This window comes from Thamnophis elegans, chromosome 9 (genome assembly GCF_009769535.1).
Source record: "Thamnophis elegans isolate rThaEle1 chromosome 9, rThaEle1.pri, whole genome shotgun sequence".
Taxonomy (NCBI): domain Eukaryota; kingdom Metazoa; phylum Chordata; class Lepidosauria; order Squamata; family Colubridae; genus Thamnophis; species Thamnophis elegans.
The window spans coordinates 39,262,833-39,285,061 of NC_045549.1; the positions used below are offsets into that span (position 1 = coordinate 39,262,833).

General features: G+C 38.1%; 1 protein-coding gene across 1 annotated transcript; it reads left to right on the forward strand.

Annotated features, from left to right (window-relative positions):
* Positions 1-281: 281 nt before the first annotated feature.
* On the forward strand, positions 282-18,486 carry PGRMC2 (progesterone receptor membrane component 2). Its single transcript, XM_032224214.1, is given in 4 exon segments — positions 282-715; positions 15,089-15,103; positions 15,106-15,243; positions 16,631-18,486. Coding segments are annotated over 4 exon segments (624 nt in total). The 5' UTR covers positions 282-342; the 3' UTR covers positions 16,729-18,486.
* The last annotated feature ends 3,743 nt before the right edge of the window (positions 18,487-22,229 follow it).

Genomic DNA, 22,229 nt, shown 5'->3' on the forward strand with positions numbered 1-22,229 from the left:
AAACTCCAAACCGACAGACACCGAGGAGCGAAGGTTTTTGTCAATATAAAGGGGGGGGGGAAGGGGAATGACGGACGCAGGCGCGGTTTTTTTGCTTCATGATTTCTCCCGCCCTCTTCCAACGAAGCTTTCATAAGGTGGAATTCAACCGTTGGGTAGCCGCGTGCACCTGTTTTTTATTCGTTTCTGCTGGGCGCGAGCTAGTGTGGGTGACGTGTCCTTCACCGCAACCAATAGGAGCAAGGAATGAAAAAACACAGCGGGTGCCCCGCCTCCGCCTTTCTCCCTCCTCCCCGACTGGGGCGGAGCGGTTCCTTTCAGGCAGGCGCTGGCTGGGTAGTGATGGCGGACGATGTGCTTGGGAAGTTAAGGACGGAACAAGGCGACGGCGGGGGCAGCGACGGCGCTCCGCCGGAGACGGCGGCTGCCTCGTCTGGAAGCTGGTTGTGGGGAAGCTGGTTCGACATGCTATTTATCTTGACGCTGGTGGTCGTGACGCTTTTGGCCTATCAGGTCTACAAGCGCTGGGGCAAAAGGATCGGAGCTGGGGGCGCGGCGCAACAAAGTCAGGCCCACTCCTTGCCCCGCATGAAGCGGCGGGACTTCACTCTGGAGCAGCTGCGCGAGTACGACGGCGCGCGGTTGCCGCGCATCCTTCTGGCCGTCAACGGCAAAGTCTTCGATGTAACCAAAGGCAGCAAGTTCTACGGGCCCGGTGAGGGAAGAAAAGAGGGTTGTTGCTTTTCTTCTTGACTCAACGCAGTTTGGGGGCATGAGGGGTCTTCAGTATTGCTGTGGGTAGAAAGGCCTTTGGGGGAGAGAAGGTTGGACAGTCTTTTCAACTAGTTCCCACATTAAGCCAATCTGTGGTTAACCTAACCAGGATTTACTACATTGTTTGGGTTCACTTAATTCATTACTAATTTCAGGCTAATGATGTCTTGTGTGAGCCCAATACTATCAGATAAAAGAAGCAACTTTATTTTATTGGATAAAAGAGGTGCCGACATTCCTTTAGCCTTTGGCCTGAGTAGATAGAAACAGATGTTCTTTCAAACAGAAGTCTAAATCTGGTCAAAGTTCTGGGTAGTGTTGTCATTTCATTAAGGCTGCCTTGTCATCTTAATTGAAGATATTTCAACAGTTGGAATTGAATATGGGCCATAGTCCAGCTTATTACATTGTGTTAAATATGAGTAGGCAGTTTTGATCTTATCATAGTTTTTTATAGTAATAGCTACCCATAGTTACCTTTAAAAAATCCCCAGCTTTCAATTAAAAATGAACAATGTATTTTTAAGATAGTGTGGAATTGTAGTGATATTTTGCATTACAATTCATTAGAAATATGAAAATTAGTCTCTTGTGTAGATTTCAATGAACTTGATAGTTAAAATCTATTGTGAATGAATAGTACAGAATTGTAATAACAATAGCAGACATCTGTAAAGAAGCATGTAGTGTATAGTAAAAAAACATGGCATAAGTCAAGCTATTTCTAATTTATGTAAGTGTAGTTGTAAGTAAAATAGCAGTAGAATTAGTTGAACCTACTTATTTTTAAATACTTAGGATCATAAAAAACTTAATTATGTTATTTTAAAAGCTATCACTTTATATGACATGCATAGGGACACCATTGAAATTCCTATGTTGTTAAATGATGGAAAGTGAGTTGTAGTGGGTGCTATATTTTTAAAAATCTTTTGTGAAAAAAAATTCTGAATGCTGTTTAAAAATTGGTGACCTCTAATAGCTATTTGCTTTTATTGTAAATAAAGTTTGAAACCCAGCAAAGTAGTTGAGACATCAGTTTAACCTATCAGCGTTCTTTTAAATATATTTCATGTAGCTTAAGTGTAACTTGTACTACAGGATTCAAGTAGCTAACATACTTGGACCATTAGATCTTGCTAATCTAGATATTTGGGTTAATTTAGGACAACATAATTGTAGCAAATTAATGTATCAAGGTGAATATTCACACATTATACAGTAGAGATTGATTGTTTATCAGTATTGTAAATATTGAGTATATAACAATACATTTACAACTCTAAATAACTTAATCTAAATAACTTAACTGTAAAATTTCTATACCAATCCTTATGTTAAGACAGTTATTCAAAAGTATAAACATTACATGTTTATTATATCATTAGACCCACCCCTGCTAGGTAGCATATTGGGCACCAAGAAATTTCCTGCATTTTTGGTCTTGGAAAGTACTTCAGGGTCTTCCCATGTGATGTTTACAGCCTTTACGTCTTCCATGAATGTTCTTCACCATGTATTTAGAGATTATTCAAAATAATGTGCCCCAAATATATTGTCTTTCTTAAAAGCCCTTTTGAAATAAAATTATTTCTAATTCTTCAGGGATATAAACAGTGGCAAAGATTCTGGCTGGGAGAGATAGTCCTGCAAATACATAGATGACAAGATCTATATAAGCTTTAAACCAGCACTTTGAATTAGAATTGAAAGCGTACTGGCATTCAGTGTAGTAACCTCAGCATAGTTGTCCTACTACTGAATGTTATGTTCTGAACTAATTGCTGCTACTGAATCATCTTCAAGAGCAGTGCCATGAAAAAGGCAATATACTAGCCTGGAAGTGATGAGGATATGAATCACTGTTTCAAGGGATCCTTATTAGAAAAAGCTCCACACATCTGGCACATCAGCCCAATTGGGAAAAAGCCTTCCTGGCCACAGCTTCCAATTATTCTTTAAGCAGTACCCACAATTCCAGGATGACTCCCAATATGCATTCCTGCTCTTTTAGAGGGAATAATACATCAATCCTTAGAGGCAAAATAATGATTGAGATCAAAATAGATTAATTACATAGAGATAATTATGCTGCATGAATACATCTTTTGATCTTTTGGCCATCTAAATTCTTACACTTCCAAACACCTAGTTAGAACTTCTCCAACGTATCTGGCTCAGTTGGAGTTGCAATGTGTAGTAATCATCATATCATCAAATTGATGGTATGTCACGCTCCCTGCAGTTTTGTGTAATTAGTGAAAAGCATGGGAGAGAACACGAAGTTCTATGTCATCCCTCAGTGAAGGAGCCAAAGACTTGACCCACTTTTCTTCCAGACATTTGGAAGGATCCATTTCTCATAGAATGTCCAGCAGGATACCATGCTGCAGAGAGGTCCAATAGGTTCAGGTGTGCACTCTCCCCATCCAAGTCCTAATAGAGGTTATCAACCAAGGCAGCCAATGTTCCTGTCCCATGTTTGGGTTGAACTTTGAATAGAAAGCGTCATATATTATATTTCCTGTAGGATCTTCTGAAAATGAATTCTCACTACCACCTTTAAAATCTTCTCCGAAAGGAAGAAATTACATAAAGTTGTCCAGTGTGGTTTATTAAATTTATATGTTAATTTGTTAAACAACTATAGATGGCTATAGGTTTGAAAACTTCAATATAGGAAAATAATAAAGTTAAAACAAAATGTAAACTATATTGTGTTGAGAGCCAAATGCCTCCTATAATTCCAACAAAGGTAAATAAGTCCCTGGCCTAACACCTGAGGGAAAAAAACAGGACTTAGGACTTTCTTAAAGCCTGCTAAATTTGGGCGTGGATGCTGTAAAATAGAAGGAACATCTGGGTTCCATTAGGTGCCAGTAATTTAGTAGATGGATTAAGTTTTTAAAAAGTACTTTCAAGAGGAATTACACCACTGCCTCTTTCAAGATTGGCTACACCTTTCTTGATTCAAAGAGTTATTTATCTCCTCCCAAATCCAGGTTCACTTTTCCAATCACCTGAAAGAGCCAAGTAGGCATGGTTTTAGTGAACAGTTGAATAGCTGCTGACCATCTGTCAGCTGTGACCAGGGGGGCATTTGCCCAGGTTTGCCTGGTGCACCAGTTGCGCCCCTACCTGAACCGGGAGGCTCTCACAACAGTCACTCGTGCCCTTGTGACCTCTAGGCTGGAGTACTGCAATGTGCTCTACATGGGGCTGCCCTTGAAGAGTATTCGGCAACTTCAGCTAGTCCAGAATGCGGCCGTGCGAGCGATTGTGGGTGCACCTTGCTTCACCCACATAACACCTATCCTCCGCGAGCTGCACTGGCTACCGGTCGATCTCCGGGTACGCTTCAAGGTGCTACTTGTCACCTACAAAGCCCTTCATGGTAGTGGATCTGGGTACTTGAGAGACCGCCTACTGCCAATTACCTCCACCCGACCAATTAGATCCCATAGATTAGGCCTCCTCCGAGTCCCATCTGCCGGTCAATGTCGACTGGCAACTACGCGGAGGAGAGCCTTCTCGGTGGCAGCTCCGACCCTATGGAACGATCTCCCCGTGGAGATTCGTACCCTCACCACCCTCCAGACCTTCCGCACAGCCCTTAAAATCTGGCTATCCCGTCAGGCTTGGGGTTAAAGATTGTAACCCACCCGAATAGTATGAATGTTGTGCTTTTAATGATGTACTGTCTTATGTGTTAATTGTTTGTTCCCCCCCCCCCTTTTCGAGTTGTAAGCCGCCCTGAGCCCCCCCAGGGAAAAGGGCGGCATATAAATAAATTACTCTAAACTCTGAACTCTAAAACAGATTTGGCCAGAAACAATATGTAGTAATTATCAATGGCTTATGAAAAGACTTATGAATTCTGCCCTCCTCAAGAATAACATGTCTGTTGTGATTCAGAATGTACTATAGAAGGCACGTTAGAATGTACCATAAATAGTGTCTTTATTTAGTGACTGCCTCAGACAACAACCATTTGCAATTGTGACATTGGTGAAAAAGTAACTTTGCAACAAATGCCTGCATTTATGATCTTTACAGTGTCCCTCTCTGTAATATGTTCACTATTACCATTAGGTAGTATGCATTGTCTTTCGCTCACAGAGCAGAGACTACTTAAACAAGGTATCTCTTCTTCAGCTACTTTTTTGGTCAATGTATCACTAAAATGCCAACACAAATTAATAAATTAAGCTCTGTGATCTTAATTAGTAGATTAGAATCTTGGACTTACAGTTGCAGCATTTAACTGACTAGACCATAATCAGTTTCAGATTGAAAGCTTCCTTTTGCCTCCTAAGTTAATGCTAGGCAAACTGCCGTTGTTAGTGCATTTGTTTCAATGTCTGTTCCCATTGTGTGTTTGGTTACTCTTTTGAAATTCCTTCCTCTCCAATGAATGTAAATACAAACATTCTCTTGGTAATAATTTCACTGCTGGGGTGAGGATTTTAAAGGGCCAGGGAGTAGGGAAAAGGGCTATAAGATTTGCCCTTTTACCTGGCTTCCTTGTGACAAAGTTCCAGAAGACTTCCCTGTTGGTTGAGCTAATCCTGCTGTTTGGGATCATGCCCTTCTGACACTATAAAGCAAAGGAAAGCTGAAATAAAATCCTAAGCACAGTTCATTTAATGACTCCATTGCTGTTCCCAATTTTGGTTGTTACATGAGGATTACCTGTACCTATTCAAGGTTGTCATCTATCATTGATAGGAAACGACATGTATCTCTAATGTATTTGGTGGGCTTCAAACAAAACTCTACCATGTCAAAATGTAATGAGTACATTTTGTGATCCTTCTTTGGCCATGGCATGCATTTAACAGTATGCTTTTTGATCCGAGATTGAAATAGATGCTAGAAATGTAAATTCTAAACTAATTAAATCCAAGAGCAAAAGAACATTGGCAAGCCCGATGTCATTCATCCCATATTGGATATGGAATGTCTAAATGGATACAGTTTCCAGTTCTATTGATTTCAGCTATACAGTGGTAGGTTGGTACTTGACTGTTTCAAAACTTGTTGCATTTTGATGCAAAAATGTCCCAGTACTCGTTTGTTTGGTACTCAACCTGCTGTGATAGGAAAGGGGAACAGCTGCAGAGAACAGACAAGAAGTTGGCCATGCTGTGAAGGTTGCTGCAAAAGGAAAAGAGGCAGACAGGAAGACCTTCGCAATAGAACAAAAGGTCACGTGGTAAGTTACATAGTTTGTTTGGTACTTGTTGCACCTCCCGGAATCAATTAACGACAAGTACCGAGGTACCACTGTATTCACATTCATACCTGGGCTCCTACTAAATTCCTAGGGACTGAAAAATGCTTAGGTGTGGCTGGACTGGAACTCTTCCTGATCTAGCAAAACTAGACAACCCATGATCCCATTGGATCATTCTTTCAGAGATACTTCCTAAACAGAAAAATCAAATGATTAAGGGCTGGCAAAAAAGCAGTGGGAGCAGGAGTGACTTATGATTTCCTGCTGGCTTCCCCATTGATTTTGCTTGTAGGAAGCTAGCAGGGTGCATCAGAAATCACAATTGTGACCACAACTTTATGAAAACAACTGAGGTGTAGATTCTTGAAATACCAGTTATATGGTGTAATGGGTCTTGGTTTTTATATACATTCTTATAAGTTACTGGATTTGAAGCACCTTGATCCAAAAAACGTTTTGCTACAAGTGCACTATTTGGGCTAATTGAAGGAGACGGGAGAAAGTAGTATAGATAGGACAATAAAATTTATTAAATGGGAAAAGTTAAAATTTCTGAGTAGATATCATGTTGCCTAGATGGGTTTCTTAAATCTTTTGATACATCAGAATTTGCTTTTGAAGTGGAATTGGCTTGTAAACAATCTGCTGAGATATAAATATAGGTGAATGAAGAGGAAAAGGAGGACTAATTTGGTGCTTAAGATTTCATGTTAGTTTTATTCATATATTTTCTTCAGTAATAGAAATTTATAATAGGGGTAATTAGGTATATGATGAGAAAAAAAATAAAGTCCTGACTCAGAAATAAGTGCAGAAAAGTGGAAGTAAGCATATCTAGTGTTATATTTGTAAACTGTATGTACATACCAGAGATTCATCAAGAGAGCGTTTTTTGTTTACCTATCAGTTTTTCTATAGATTGATTGGGATTATAGCTGAGTTATATTTGAGATGCATACATATTTTGTTTGTTCATCTTTTAGCTTAATTATTTCTTACATATGTCAATCAACAAATGTTTTGATGAATCACTGGAAGTACCCACCCCAATCTAGTATACTGTAGAGCATGCAATACTGGGATAAATAGGCACATTTGTAACTTTGATAGTACATGACATGAATTTAGTTGACAATCACAAAAATCTCTCTTTCCAAGAAGGCATGATGGTGAACAACTGTTTTTACTTTTCAGGATTTCAAAATTTTACTTTCAGTTTTGTCTTCTTTTCTGAGAATGTGTCTCTCCCATCTCCCAAAGCACCAGATAGCAACACCTATTTTTTTACTTTTTAATTTTTTTAAAAAAATAATGCCTATTAAGTGAGATACTTGAGACTAGTGTTTTACAGCATATCAGGTTCCATTTAATTTTGTTAAATTAAAATTCTAAAACTCTAGTATGGGAATCTAGCAGATATGATAAAACTATTTGTGAGTCGTATAGATTAGCTTAATATTTGTCTTTTAAGTACTGGTCTGGCCATATATTCCTCAGCATTTAATAGACACATTCTTTTTGCTACTTTATATAATAGGTGCAGATTTTTTTTTAAGGAGGGTTTTTTTTTCTGCTGTCACATTAGAATTTGCCAAAAAATTACATACTAATTCTAATTTTCTTAAAAATCAATCATGTATTAGTGGCAAGCATGCATATTTTTTTCCAAATTCTCTGTGAACAGTAGAAAAATTAGAAAGTAGGGATTATGATGTATAATAATACTAAATAAGGTTCAGTCTGATATGGGAGACAGGTCTAAAGAATAAAATTTCTGAGAAAAGGTTGAAAATGCTCTCTTCAACCTTTTGAAGGTTAAAATCTCTCAGTTGCCAAAAGAATGAATGGTTCAAAAAGAAGAGGTTGTGAAAAAAAGAGCACACTTCAGAATAGAAGTACAAGACGTATAAGGTGCACATATAACAACATTCATGTTATGGTCTTCAGAAAATTTTTGGATTATACTGATTTTTTCATTTTTTTAACTGCAGTAAGGGTCAGAATAACTTTATCAAGCCTCTGTGAGTGTTAATGCACTGATCTTATTCCTTGAAGTATCATAAGAGGGCAATTCTGAAAATTCCATTATTATATTGGTTTGCTGGCAATACTCTATAACCATGATGGTGAACCTATGGAAAACAAAACAGCCTTTGTTTTCGCCCATTTTTTGCCCATTTTTTCGGCCCAAAAACAACCTAGGCTTCAGGGAAGCCTCTGGAGGGCAAAAAATGGTCAAAAACAAAGGCTGAAGTCAGCTGGCCAGTGCGTGCATGTGAGCTGGCGCTGACGGGGCAACTTCCAGGTTGCCCATGGGGCTGTTTTTCACCCTCAGGTGGCTTCCCTGTAGCCTCTGGAGGGCGAAAAATGGTCCTACGGGCAACTTCTGGGTTGCCTGTAGGACCGTTTTTCGAAGCCTCTGGAGGGCTGGTAGGGGAGGGCGTTTTCACCCTCACCAGCCTCCTAGAAAGCCTCTGGAGCCTGGGGAGGGAGAAAAACGGGTCCATCATGCACCAAAAGCGGGGGGGAGGGCAGAGGTCACATGTGCATGTACGTGAGGGTCGTACACATAGAATTATGGGTGTGGGCACACCCGCGCACGACCCCCCCGGGCTCTCCCTGCTTTTGGCACGCGATGGGAAAAAGATTAGCCATCACTGCTCTATAAAGTCTCAGAAGCCAATATTTTAAAATGAAAATTCAAAATCAGCCAAAGAAAATTGACTATCTTTGTTATATAGGTTGCTGTTTCTTTTGTAAGTGGAATGAATTTTCAAAGTTAGTTTTTGAAGAGTTATTATTACCATGGTGCCTGTCTTTCTTAAATCTAAGCTTGTTTTTACTTAATGTTCTAGAATACAACATAGATAGCATTCCCTTCAAAATCTTGTGAACTTTGCCATAACAATTTGAAGGACAGGAGTTATGTTTGTGCAGATCTTCAGAATTCAATTGGATACCAAAACCTATGGGATTTTAGCTTTTATAAACAGGCTAAATTTATTGAGCCAATATATTCTGATACTTTTATTGAAAAATGGTTTATATTCTTACGTTTTGTCAATACATTCCAAAACATGTTAAACTATAAATCCTTATGAGTTATTATAATCAGATTTTTTATCTTCTGCAGCTTTACATCAGAATAATAAATCATCTATCATTGAAAATAACATAATTGGAGACTATTAAATTCATTGCAGAGACACATGGTTCAACCAAAGGTAGTTTTTTCCCCAGTTCCATTGATAACCGTAGGAAAGAGAATCCCTTACATCGACGAAGCTAAAAGAGCTATTTTAAGAAATTTATATTTTTTTCTGATTACCATTTAATGTACCTTCAAATTCATTTTTTTACAATAAACTAATCATTTAGGAACTTTCTCATGTTCCCTTTAACTTTTGTGAGTTTGTTTAAGGTGAGGTCCCAAATGTTGAGAGGAGCACAAAATGTAGATTTCACCCTGGGGAAAGATTTATTTTATAAATATTGAACTTCTAAGATGTTTTTTTCCCTAATCTGTGATTCTTTTTTTTTTTAAAGTCAGTGACAGATTTGTATGAATTTCAGCATGCTCCATTCCCTTCTGATGCTAATGGATAGTGGGTTTTTGTGTGTATATATTTCAAAAGCAAAGAAACTGTGGGTAATCTGGCAGTTTGGGGAATTCTCCTTCACCTGCGATTATTTTCTTAATGAGGGGCTTTATACTTATGGTAATAGGTTTTATAGGGAAAAAACTAAACAAACCTCTTAGCTCAGCAATATTAAATTTGTTTGGGGCACCTTAATATTACTATTTATCTACAATTAAAGAAATAGGGTATTGTTATATTACCTATCTTTTCTATAGTAGTATAAAACTTTGGGCATCGGTTATTTTCCTTTGTGTATTGATGTGTAACCATCCTATTGTGATGAGTTCTATAAGGAATTTGCCCCAAGCTGTAAAAAAATTAAGAGTTTCAGAAAAATGCCAATATGATAAACAATAAATAATTTGAATAAATGCATTTGTTCTTTTAGATTATAGCAGGTCTTTTAAACTTTGCAGTATGGAAGGTGGTACATATTACTTACCTTCATGAATATATATACCGTGTTTTCCCAAAAATAAGACATGGTCTTATTTTCTTTTGCCCCACGAAATATGGCCTTGGGTTTATTATAGGGGAGGACTTATTATTTTTGGGGGCAGGTGAGAAGCGAGGCGCTCCTTTTACCTTTCCAGTTCTGTCGCATTCCTCACCATTGTGCTCCGGAAAGTGGCTGGTAAAAAAAAACACCACCCTTCTCGCGAGTTCAATCAAACTTCTTGAAATCACGAGGATGTTTTTTTTTACCAGGGGCTTCCCTGAACACAATGGTGAGGAACGCAACGGAGCTGGAAAGGTAAGAGGCGCGCCTCGTGGCTCAACACTGCCCACCTCGCCCCAATGGTAAAGGCAGCATGCTTGGTTCCCTTCCCCGCTGTCCCTTTAGCGAGGGGTGGCAGGAGGGGGGGGGAAGAAGCAAGGCGCACCCCTTACCTTTCCAGGTCCGTTGCATTCCATGCCCTTTTGCCCATTGAATCCCCTTGTAAAAAAAACATGAGTTCAACTCGCGAGGTTTTTTTTTTTTTTACAAGGGGGTTCAATGGGCGAAAGGGCGAGGAACGCAACGGAGCTGGAAAAGTAAGAGGCGCGCCTTGTGGCCCAACACCGCCCAACTCACCCCAATGGTAAAGGCAGCCTGCCTGGTTCCCTTCCCTGCCATCACTTTGGCGAAGGGTGGCAGGTGGAGGGGAGAAGTGAGGCACACCTCTTATCTTTCCAGGTCTGTTGCGTTCCTCGCCCTTTCGCCCATTGAATCCCCTTGTAAAACCTCATGAGTTCAACTCGCGAGGTTTTTTTTACAAGGGGATTCAATGGGTGAAAGGGTGAGGAAAGGAACAGAGCTGTCAGTCTCTGGTAGTGCTAGGATGCGCGTCTCACTTCTCCCCCCACCTGCCACCCCTCGCTAAAGGGACGGCAGGGAAGGGAACCAGGCAGGCTGCCTTTACCATTGGGGTGAGGTGGGCGGAATTTGGCTGCGAGGCGCGCCTCTTACCTTTCCAGGTCCGTTGCGTTCCTCGCCCTTTCGCCCATTGAATCCCCTTGTAAAAAAAACCTCGCGAGTTGAACTCATGCGGTTTTTTTTTTACAAGGGGATTTGATGGGGGAAAGGGTGAGGAATGCAACGGACCTGGAAAGGTAAGAGGCACGCCTCGCTTCTCCCCCCCACCTGCCATCCCTCGCTAAAGGGATGGCAGGGAAGGGAACCAGGCAGGCTACCTTTACCATTGGGGTGGGTGGTGTTTTTTTGCGCAAGAAGGAACAGGCGGGATCGCCTTACTGGCCTGCCGCTGTTTTTGCAGCAGGCTCTTTTTGTGCGAGAGGGAAGGGTGGGGGGTGGAAGCATTTTGCTTCGCCTGCCGCTGTTTTTGCAGTGAGCCCTCTTTGCCCTGCAAGCTGTACTGGTAGGTGGTACAATGGTAATGGTGGGGACCGGTTGCACATGCGCTTAAATAGTTGGGGGCAGGCTTATTTTCAGGGGAGAGCTTATGGCGCATGCTCTGAAAAGCCTGATTGCGCTTGTTAGCAGGGCATGTCTTACTTTCGGGGAAACAGAGAGAGAGTGTGTGTATGTGTGTATATATATATATATTATACATACATACATACATACATACATAAACAAAATAAGCAAAATAAATAAATTTGATCTGCCTGGCAGATCGTTGTGGTAGATTCCTATACCCACAGATTTAACCAACTTTCAAAATGTGCTTCAGTTTTAATCAATTATTGTTTTACCTGCTCAGGTTTTTTAATCATTTAAAAAAAGTGTGCTTCTGTGGGTGTTTGAAAACCTTAGAATAGATTATCAACTCTAGATGAAATAGTCTACAATAATATTATAATGGCTTTTAGCAAGGCAATAATAACTTTTGCTAGATGATTAGAAAGCAGGTACCAAATATACAGCTGACTTTTTTAAAAAAAATGATACTTTGTGTTGCAGGGATAAAAGTTTAATAAAATGTGGGAATGAAATATGCAAAACTAAAGCTAACATTGGTATCACAATATCACTATAGTACTTGGTCATAATACAAAAACTATGCCAGAGGAAAAATAACACAGTTATTTATACCTCAAGATGGAATTTTCTGAAGTCCTAACATTTTAATATTGGGCAAATGTTTCAGAAATTCATTTTTCAAAACTTGGTTATGTGTTGCAAATATATATTTACAGGTTGGATATGGTTCCACTTTCTATACATGAGTGAACTTATAATTCTCGAAGCAATTGCTCGATAATAAGATTATCTCAGTCTTTATGCTTGTATAAAATCATTGGGAATTGCAAGAGATTTCTTATTTGCCTTACTGAGAGCATCCACTGAAAAGTGTTATGATCTGTATGTGCAACGTTGAGCATCTTACACCTGGGGTTTGTATGTTAATTTTATATTTGTCCAAAGTTTTGCTTTTTTTTAAGATGAAGAGTTAAATGTTAGCTCCCTTTTTGTTAGATAAATCCTAACCAGTGACGTGCGGTGAGATTTATGGCTGGTGAGGCACTTGACACAGAGGTTTCAAATATTTTTAGACTTGTGGACTTCAACTCCCAGAATTCCACAGCCAGGCATGCTCAATTCCGATTTAAAGCGACAGCATTTGTTTTTCTCCTTTGCGAAAAAGTTTTACATCATTCTTTTTCTTCTCCCTCTCCCTCTTTCCTCCCTCTCTCCCTCCCTCCCCCCACTCTCAAACAGACAATACGCACACAGAGAAGTTGGATCCCTCACCCACTCACTCAATCTCAAACAAACACAAACACAGAAGTTGGACTGGATATATTTTCCAATGGCTTGAAAGCAGCTCCTCTGCCATACCCCCCTCCCCATTCCCCTGCTACCTTCTGATCCGAGCCTTTGATTGCAGGTGGAGCCACGTTGCCTTTTCAAACTTGTAATCAGTGAAGCTGGGCTTATATATGTGTGTGTGTGTGTGTGTGAGAGAGAGAGAGAGAGAGAGAGAAGGCAACGTAGCTCTGCATGCAATCACGTACCTTTTCCAGCTGTTTCAGAGAGGATTTCAACTCTGCTCTTGCCGGCTATCATGAAAAAAAAATGTAAAAGGAAAAAGACAAGAGCTGAAGGCTGAGCTAGTTGTTGACAAGAGTCACCATGTGGATGACTCTGCTTAACTGTTTAAAAAGCCTCTAAAAAAACGCCTTCTACAGGAGGCAGGAGAACAACAACGTCAGGAATTTTTCGGCTTTTAACCCTTGCTTAGCTCTGCTCGAGTGATCATAAAGTCAGACTAGATGAGGCACCTCGTTCTCCCGCCTCCTCCTATAGTTTTTTAGAGGCTTTTTTAAACAGTTAAGCACTAAGCAGAGTCATCCACTGTGACTCTGGCAGCAACTTGCTCAGCCTTTTTCCTTTTACATTTTTTTTCTTTTCATGATGACAGTGGTGAGGCTCTGCCTCCCCTGCCTCCCTTGACTGCACATCCCTGATCCTAACATCATTTGTTCTATCATTGTTGAGCACACAATACCATCAGATTTGAAGAAACACCACTATAAAACAAACTTTGTACAATATTGGAAAGAAGTAATCTTGGGAAACAGTTATACATTTTTGCATTTCACATTTTAACACAAATTAACCAATTTGGTTCGGTGATTAAGCAACTAAGTTAGAAATTGTGGGACTATTTTAGTTTGTGAAGCCAATAGGGTCACCTTCTGCCTGCCACCCTCTACCAGCCTAGGAAGAAGGCAATGGCAAACCATTTCCAAAAACTTGCCAAGAAAACTGCAGAGACTAGTCAAAAGAGTGATTACTGTCTTGAAGCTGCAAATAAATATACATTTATATATATGCATATATTATTTAGTCAGCCTAGAATCCAACTGCGTTCCATATTACTGAAATACTAAAATCTAGTGATACATTAATAATTCTATATTTAATATAAGCACATAAGACAGGTAGTCCTTGACTTACAACCATATTTGAGCCCAAAATTTCCATTGCTAAATGAGACAATCCCTTAAGTGAGTTGTACCCCATTTTATGACTTTTATTGCTACAGTTGTTAAGTGAATCACTCCAATTAAGTTAGTAAAACAGTTATTAAGTGAATCTGATTCTCCACTGACTGCTTGTCAGAAGTCGCAAAAGATGATCACTGCAAGTGTTATAAATGAGCCTGCTGCCAAGTATTCAAAATTTTGATCATGTGATCAGAGATGTGCTGGAACAGTTGTAAATGAAAAACAGTCATAAGTCTCTTTTGTCAGCGCTGTTGTAACTTTGGTCACAAAATGAAGGATGAAGTTTGTGCAATAAAAAATAAAGCTTCTTTCTAATGTGAAATTCTTTATATTATTTTTAATAAGCAGTTACAGATTCCATAGTATATAACCTGCAAATTACAGATGAGCTATTTCCAAAGATAATTTGATAAATATTGATTAGTTTCTTTAAAGACAATGAAACCCCCCAATTTTTTTTCAGGAACATGAGCCCTCTTGAATTTTGTACCTAAATGAAAATGTTCAATGCCTTATATATATTTCAACATCTTTTAGTTTTGGTGCAAAACCTGTTGCTTTATATAATCAGTGTAATAACTCTACTTTGTTCACATGGATAATCTTATTTTGACAGTTTTGTAGAGGAAGGACTATGTTTGTTGGGTGTAATACTCCTTAAGTGGTATTAGATCCAGGTAAAATATAATAATTTTATATTTAGAAGTCTGAAATAGAAATTTCAGGCAGCATCTCAATTGATTGCAATAAATGATTTTTGTTTAGCATTTGTCAATCTCAAAATATTTTCTGGAATTAAAAGAAATAAGCTAATTGAAAGTATGAGTATTCAGGTACCTTATATTTTATATATAATTGATTGTTCAAATTTAATTATTTTAAAGAAAGATTTAGTCACTATGTAGAAGTCACTATGTAGACAAGAATGAACAGTATACCATTAAATATATGTAGTTTTATAAATGTATTTTTTCTGTTTCAGAAGGTCCTTATGGAATATTGCTGGCAGAGATGCCTCGAGGGGACTAGCAACTTTCTGTCTAGATAAAGATGCACTCAGAGATGAATATGATGATTTATCGGACTTAAATGCTGTGCAAATGGAAAGTGTTAGGGAATGGGAAATGCAGTTTAAAGGTAATTATTTTAATTGAAAGATTTCTTTCGATCAAATGGAAAACAAGCCATAGAAATACAGCTCAATATTTTTCAAACAGCATATACACATCTTGCTACAAGTGGTAACTTCTCTTTTACAATAGAATAGTTCAAGAATGTGTGTGTGTATATGCGCGAAATACCACGCAAAAATCCTCACGAAATCTCCAGAACTGTAAAGTCTACAAACGTGAAATTTGGCATGTATGTTCCTCTTAGCTTCTAGGTGCTCTCTAAGAAAGGCTTTTCCGAAATGATCATCAGATTATTAGTATTTCTTATATTATTATTAACACACTCTGATGCTAGAGTTAGATATTCTACTTCCCCTTCCAACCAGAAAAGAACCCTGTTCCAACTGCCATGTGGGCGTGGCCAGAGCATGATTCATCCGGCCTGCAGGCTGGGCATTTAGACATTCTACTCCCCCTCCCCACCTGAAAAATCCTCTGATGCTAAGGAGTTAGGCTGAGGGAGAGAAGGGGATAAGATAGGAAAGGCCTCTGTGGAGAAAGCTTGAGGGAGAGAAGGGGATAGGAGAGGATCAATGAGGCCAGCTTGAGGAAGGGATGGTGATAAGATTGGAGAGGCCTCTGTGGGGCAAGCCTGAGGGGAGAAAAGGAGAAGAGGCCGATCGTAACTACTAATTAATTTTCAAGCTGTAAGTGTCGATTTATCAAGCCTGATCACATAATTTCATAGCAGAGCATGGGTATTCAGCTAGTATTTATATATAAAGAATTAATAGGAAGATGACTTTACTAGAATTCTATTATCAGGTACAAAAAAAGCCCAAAACCCAACTTCAAGAGATGAAATGGGATGTAGAAGTGTTTGATTGTATACTGTCTCCATAACTTCTGGAGGTGCAATTAGAGAAGTGGGACATGTCCTATATTTTCCATTCCATTCCCTTACATCACAAAGATATGTGCTTTAAAAGCTTTCAGATAGCAGTATGTTCTTATCCTTGTATCTGAGTCAATTAACTCAGAGGTCTGTGCAATCTCAATTTATTTCTTAAAGAGAAACTGGAAGCTTCTGTACCCTCTGAGTTAATGTGAGCCGGCTAGCTCATCTAAATCCCTGTATTGCTTCTCGTGTGAAATTACTAAAGGAGAACATGTAATATATTCTTTACAGTGACAAAAGCTGTGATGGTTAAATGTCTTTGGAACATATTGCCTTTTCATTTTAAAGGTTACTTTTGCAATACAAAAAGATTACTTCAAGAAAATAGACTATAATAAGACAGACATGAAATTTATACATTTATGATGGCTTTCTAACAACAAATGTAATAATTAGTATGATATCAACTGGTTTTTAAATATATGTATTATAATATTCTTTATATCTTTTCCAGAAAAATATGACTATGTAGGTAGACTCCTAAAGCCAGGAGAGGAACCATCAGAATATACAGATGAAGAAGATACCAAGGATCACACTAAACAAGAATGAACTTTGTAAATCACCAAAGTCAGGGGCCTTTGGAACTGTAATCTTTTATTCCCCTTCAAAGAATGCCCTACGACTTGGGGTACACTACTACAGAAAATGATTTGTTTTATATATGATCCTTTCCTGATGAAGATTTGATTTGATTAGTAGGCATTCTTTGTGCTGCCAAACATTTTTTCTTTATTCCTTTTTTTTTTTTGCAATTTATCTGTGTCTGGAAAGGCTTCATTAATGGGGGCCAGGGATATAAAATGCAAAGAAAGCAATTTCTTGCAGCATGTTGAAGCCTTTGAACAGTTTGTTATTTACAGGCTTACGTGTTTCATGTGTAATTTCTACTTTTTGAGCTCTAAATGGAAAACCTAGTTCTTTTAGGGAATCCATAGTTAGTGTAGTGGCTGAAACATAATAAATGGGACTGCTCAGACTGAAAACTACTTAAGATTATATAGTTTCAAATAAAATTCTCCTAAAGGATAGAAGAGAATTTATTTGCAGACATTATCATCTGAAATCTGCCTTCTATGTTTCTTTTTCCCCTGAATCAAAACAAAATATTTGTGCCTTATTTCACTTAGACTTGAATTGTTTTAGAAGAAAACCCAAAATATAATATGTGTCACTAAAAGCAGCATTGAAGATTGGCTAGAACAGTCAGTTTACTGGAACAGTTGATGTCATTTTGTATATAGAATATAAAGAAATGCACAGTGTTATATATAGATATATATAGATATAGATATATATAGATATAAATAACGTATGTGTGTGTCTATATACATACACATGCAAACTTTAAAGAGTATAATGGCCAAATGCTTTCTCCTTTTGCTTTTTAAATAAGCTCAATTAGTACTTTTTCCATCTCCAGGGAGCTCCTTAAAGATGAGGAGCCTAACCTCATATTGTGAAATGAGGGTATGCATGGATGTGCTTGAGTGCAAAAAGTGGGAGGATGGTTCCTTCAGATATTGTAAATATGAATACAATTTTAATAAAGCATGTAAAATACCAAATGTGCTGTCAGACTTTATGTAGATGTTGGCTAGGACTTGTTTCAGGACAAAAAGAAAAAAAGAAAGCGACTTAATATTTTTGCACTGTATTAAATAAACCATTGGCCAGATATTTTTAATAATTTTGTCATTTCTTGTAGTACATAAAACGTAACAATTTCAGTGAATAAAAATAGTGGCATATATCAGCATAGAACATATATCTGGAAATACTTTGTTGACTATGTCATTCTCCTTTCCTAGCCTATTAACTGCATCACTTCTTTATTTTTTGATATAACAAGTACTTTAAGAAATGGAACGTAGGTTTTCTTCCAGGTTTTGCAAACTAGTCAGAACACTAATCCAGTTGTGGCATCGAACATTAAAAAGAAGCATGCAATAAAACATCAATGAGTGGCAAGAGGAAAATGTGATTTTCAGTACATCTGTTAAAAGTATTTTCCACAAAAATATATGAAAAGTATCTGGTCCCAAATGACCAAATAGTTCTCGCCTTTGCTCAAGTTGGATTGTAAATGGTGATTATTGATAGTATTTATAGAAAAATACAGTTCCCTTTTTTGATGTGAACCTTTTGTTGCATTTATTTTTAATGTCTGAAGCCTTCATTGATGAGCCAGTTATAATTCTTCCACTCCAAAATTTTATTCTATAATTGAAATTATGCGGTCTGTTTTGAGAAATGAACAATTTGTGTTCTTTTATAAAAAAATAAAAGTGTTCTGTAGATATATTGTTACTGTGTTGTACTTCTCATTTCCTTATAGGAAAACTTGTGTAAGGAAATCTTGGCCTCATTTGATGTAGACATTGTCAGTATTTTTTTTCCTGTTAGTATTTTTATTGTAATTGTTCTTCATGCTGTTTCACCCATTTTAATGTGCATTTGTGCATACAAGTAAGAATGTTGTGGTTTTAAAAAGTATTGACTAATTTTGTTAGCCTTCGCTTTGCTTAGCATCTCTGAAGGCCCTTCAAGGCTCCAGCCATTATGCATATTTCTTCACATATATCACATCCCCACATAATGAGTTAAAAAAATAGATGTCTAAAATGTGTAAACTTACTGTTGAATTTCCTTTAGAGGAGAAGCTTTTCATATTACATAGTTTTAAGAGCAAAGGGAGTCATAACTGGAAACCTGGAAGTTGAACTATTTCACATTTCTAAACTGTCTAATCTCTCAATTATTCTTTGTGGTGTACAAATTTAAAACCAAAGACATCCCTGGACATCCGTCGACAAGTGGGCTACAAGTGGACCAGCCAACAAAACGACAAAAATATAGTGCAGATGAAAACCATGCCATAATGGCCTGTTACTACAACTCAGAGCCAGAAAAAAGAGGCTATTTAAAGCGAATGTATGAATTATGGAAACAACAATATCCAGATTCAAATGTTAGTGAACAACGACTAGCAGATCAAAGGCGATTTATTATACGGAATAAAGTGTTTAGTGAAGTTGAAATAGAGGAAATTCAGGCAAATTGCAAAACCAAAAAAACAATATCACAAGCAGAAATAACTATTCAAGACACAACTAAAGACATTATAGTAGAACTCCCAGAAGAAGCTCTCGGGGATGAAATAACACCACCACCACCACCACTAGAACCAGTTATCACTGAACCAACTGATGAACTAACTCAAAAACAAAAAGAATTGAAGGATAAGATCATGGAGCACTATCTGCTTAATGAGGAAAGGCAACGTTTACCATCACTAAAAACTGTGCCTAAGAAAATTTTGGTCCCTATCATGAAAATGGTTAATGCAGTGTTTTCAACAATTGAATCGGGATCCATCTTGGAAACGAACCAGTTAATGTACAGCGCAGCTGTAATAGTCACTAATGAACTAGGCATTAAAATCAAAGTACCTAGTCACACAACAGAAAAAGCATCAAAGCCAAAGTGGAAAATCCGATTAGAACAAAAAGTCAAAAAATTAAGGGCAGATGCTAGTAACTTAAAGAACATGCATGAGCAACGCCTTAAAAACAACAAAACCATAGATCGGCTAATCAGAAGATATAGATTGGATATAAGAAACATCAATGAAGCTGTAGAGATTGTAAAACAGCAGATAACAGCAACAGCTAGAAAAATTGAAAGATATGAGGCACGAATCATCCAATATAAACAAAATCAGCAATTTCGATCAAACCAACGGCGTTTTTATCAAAGTCTTAATGTGAATGGTGACACCAAAAGTGAAAAACCAGAAAAACAGGCCACAGTTGAATTCTGGAAAGAATTGTGGGAAAATGCAAAGGACTACAATAAGGAAGCAAAGTGGATACATGACTTTGAGAAAAGCATTGGCAACAAACAAATGCAAGTATTAGAAATAACAACTGAGATGGTCAAAAATCGAGTAAAAAAGGTAAAGAATTGGACATCACCTGGAAAGGACCAATTACATGGTTTCTGGCTCAAATATCTGACCAGTTTACATGCAATATTGGCCAGGCAACTGAATGAAATTTTACAAAAGGGCCAAATTGATGAATGGTTGACAACTGGAAAAACATACTTGATTCAGAAAAATGCAACTAAAGGAACAACACCTGAAAACTACAGACCAATAACATGCTTGCCAACAACCTTCAAATTACTCACAGGCATTATTGCAGATAACATGATGGATTATTTGGAAACAAACAACATCTTGCCAGTAGAGCAAAAAGGCAACAAAAGAAGGAGCAGGGGCACAAAAGATCAGCTCCTAATTGATAAAATGATATTAGAAAATTGTAAGAACAGAAAAACGAACTTGAATATGGTCTGGATTGATTACAAAAAGGCATTTGACTGAGCGACGGCAGGTTGAAATCCCCCAGCACTATAAGCCTGGGGAACTTAACCGCCAGTTCCGCTATTGACTCAAGGAGCACAGGCAGGGCTGTTGTAATGCAGTTGGGAGGTAGGTACATTAGAAACAGACCCACTTGACCCCCAAGGTCCAACTTCACCAGAAGGGACTCACACCCGACAGTCTCCGGAGCAGGGATCCTACGAGGGACTAGTGCCTCTCGGATGATGACTGCCACTCCCCCACCCCTTCCCTCGAATTCAATCCTGGAAACAGAGTGAACAGGATGTATTGATTCTCATGAGCAAAAATATTTGAATTAAATAGTTTTCTTACAATAACTAAAAAAAGGCTACCTAATACGATTGTATATGGCGCAATGCATCCCATAATTTTTACTTTTTTCATTTAGGCCAGTTCTTTTGTATAATTCTACAGTTTTCAACAGTGTAGATCCAAATGATTTAAGAAGCTGGCTATTCCAATATCCTAGGATAAATATGGCACCACAAATAGATTTTTCAGGAGCCGCCACAGTCACTTCCAACAGAAGTGGACAAGCAGCATTTCTAGAATTTGCCTATGTGCAATTTTTCTATGAAAAATTATCCAGCTATTGTTCATTTTACGAAACCTTTGCCTATCAAAAGGTATGAGGAAACCTAGCCATTTGCTTAGGTACAACTGCCAAATGATTATTTTCAGCAACAAAAAATCCAGATACTTCTATGATCCTTTATTGCTAATTTTTTATGGAATAAATGTTTAGTTTATGTGTTTAGAACAACATTTAATCATATACCTATTGTTCAGGGATATTAATTGAATATCTGTCACATGCTTATACACACTGTTCTGTAGATGTGGAATTCTTAACTGTCATTCGTTGGCCATTTTATTTACCTAGAGAGATTTCTGTTATAGTTATCACTGCTGTCTATATTCCACCTGATGCAAATGTTAGCAAAGTGCTCTCTAAGTCAGTGTTTTTCAACCACTGTGCCGCGGCACACTAGTGTGCCGTGACATAGTGTAAGGTGTGCCGTGGGAAAAACACTTTATATATAGTCAATATAGGGACAGAGTTAAATTTTTTTAACATTTTCTAATGGTGGTGTGCCTTGTGATTTTTTTCATGAAAAAAGTGTGCCTTTGCACAAAAAAGGTTGAAAAACACTGCTCTAAGTTACATGACGCCATCGAGAGGCAGCAGCAAACTTACCCTAAGGGTGCTTTTGTTGTGGCTGGGGATTTTAATCAAGCCGGTCTAAAGTCTGTTCTCCCTAGGTTTGTGCAGTATATGCAGTGTACCACCCGAGGTAAGAATACTCTAGACCATATGTACTCAAACTTAAGACAGGCATATAGAGCAATCCCCCTCTCCAATCTGGGTACGTCTGACCATATCTCTCTGCTACTGTGCCCAAAGTATATCCCCCTTAAGAAAAGGATACGACCAGTCTTGAAAACTGTCAAAATTTGGCCGGAGGGAGCACTGCCAGTTGCAGGACTGCTTTGAGATTACCGAGTGGAGTATATCTGAACATTTTCAGCTGCAAGAATTCACTGACACTGTAATCTTATACATTAAAACATGCACAGACAATGAATGTAAAAGTGAATAAGTACATCAGAATTTACAGTAATCGTAAACCCTGGATGTCAG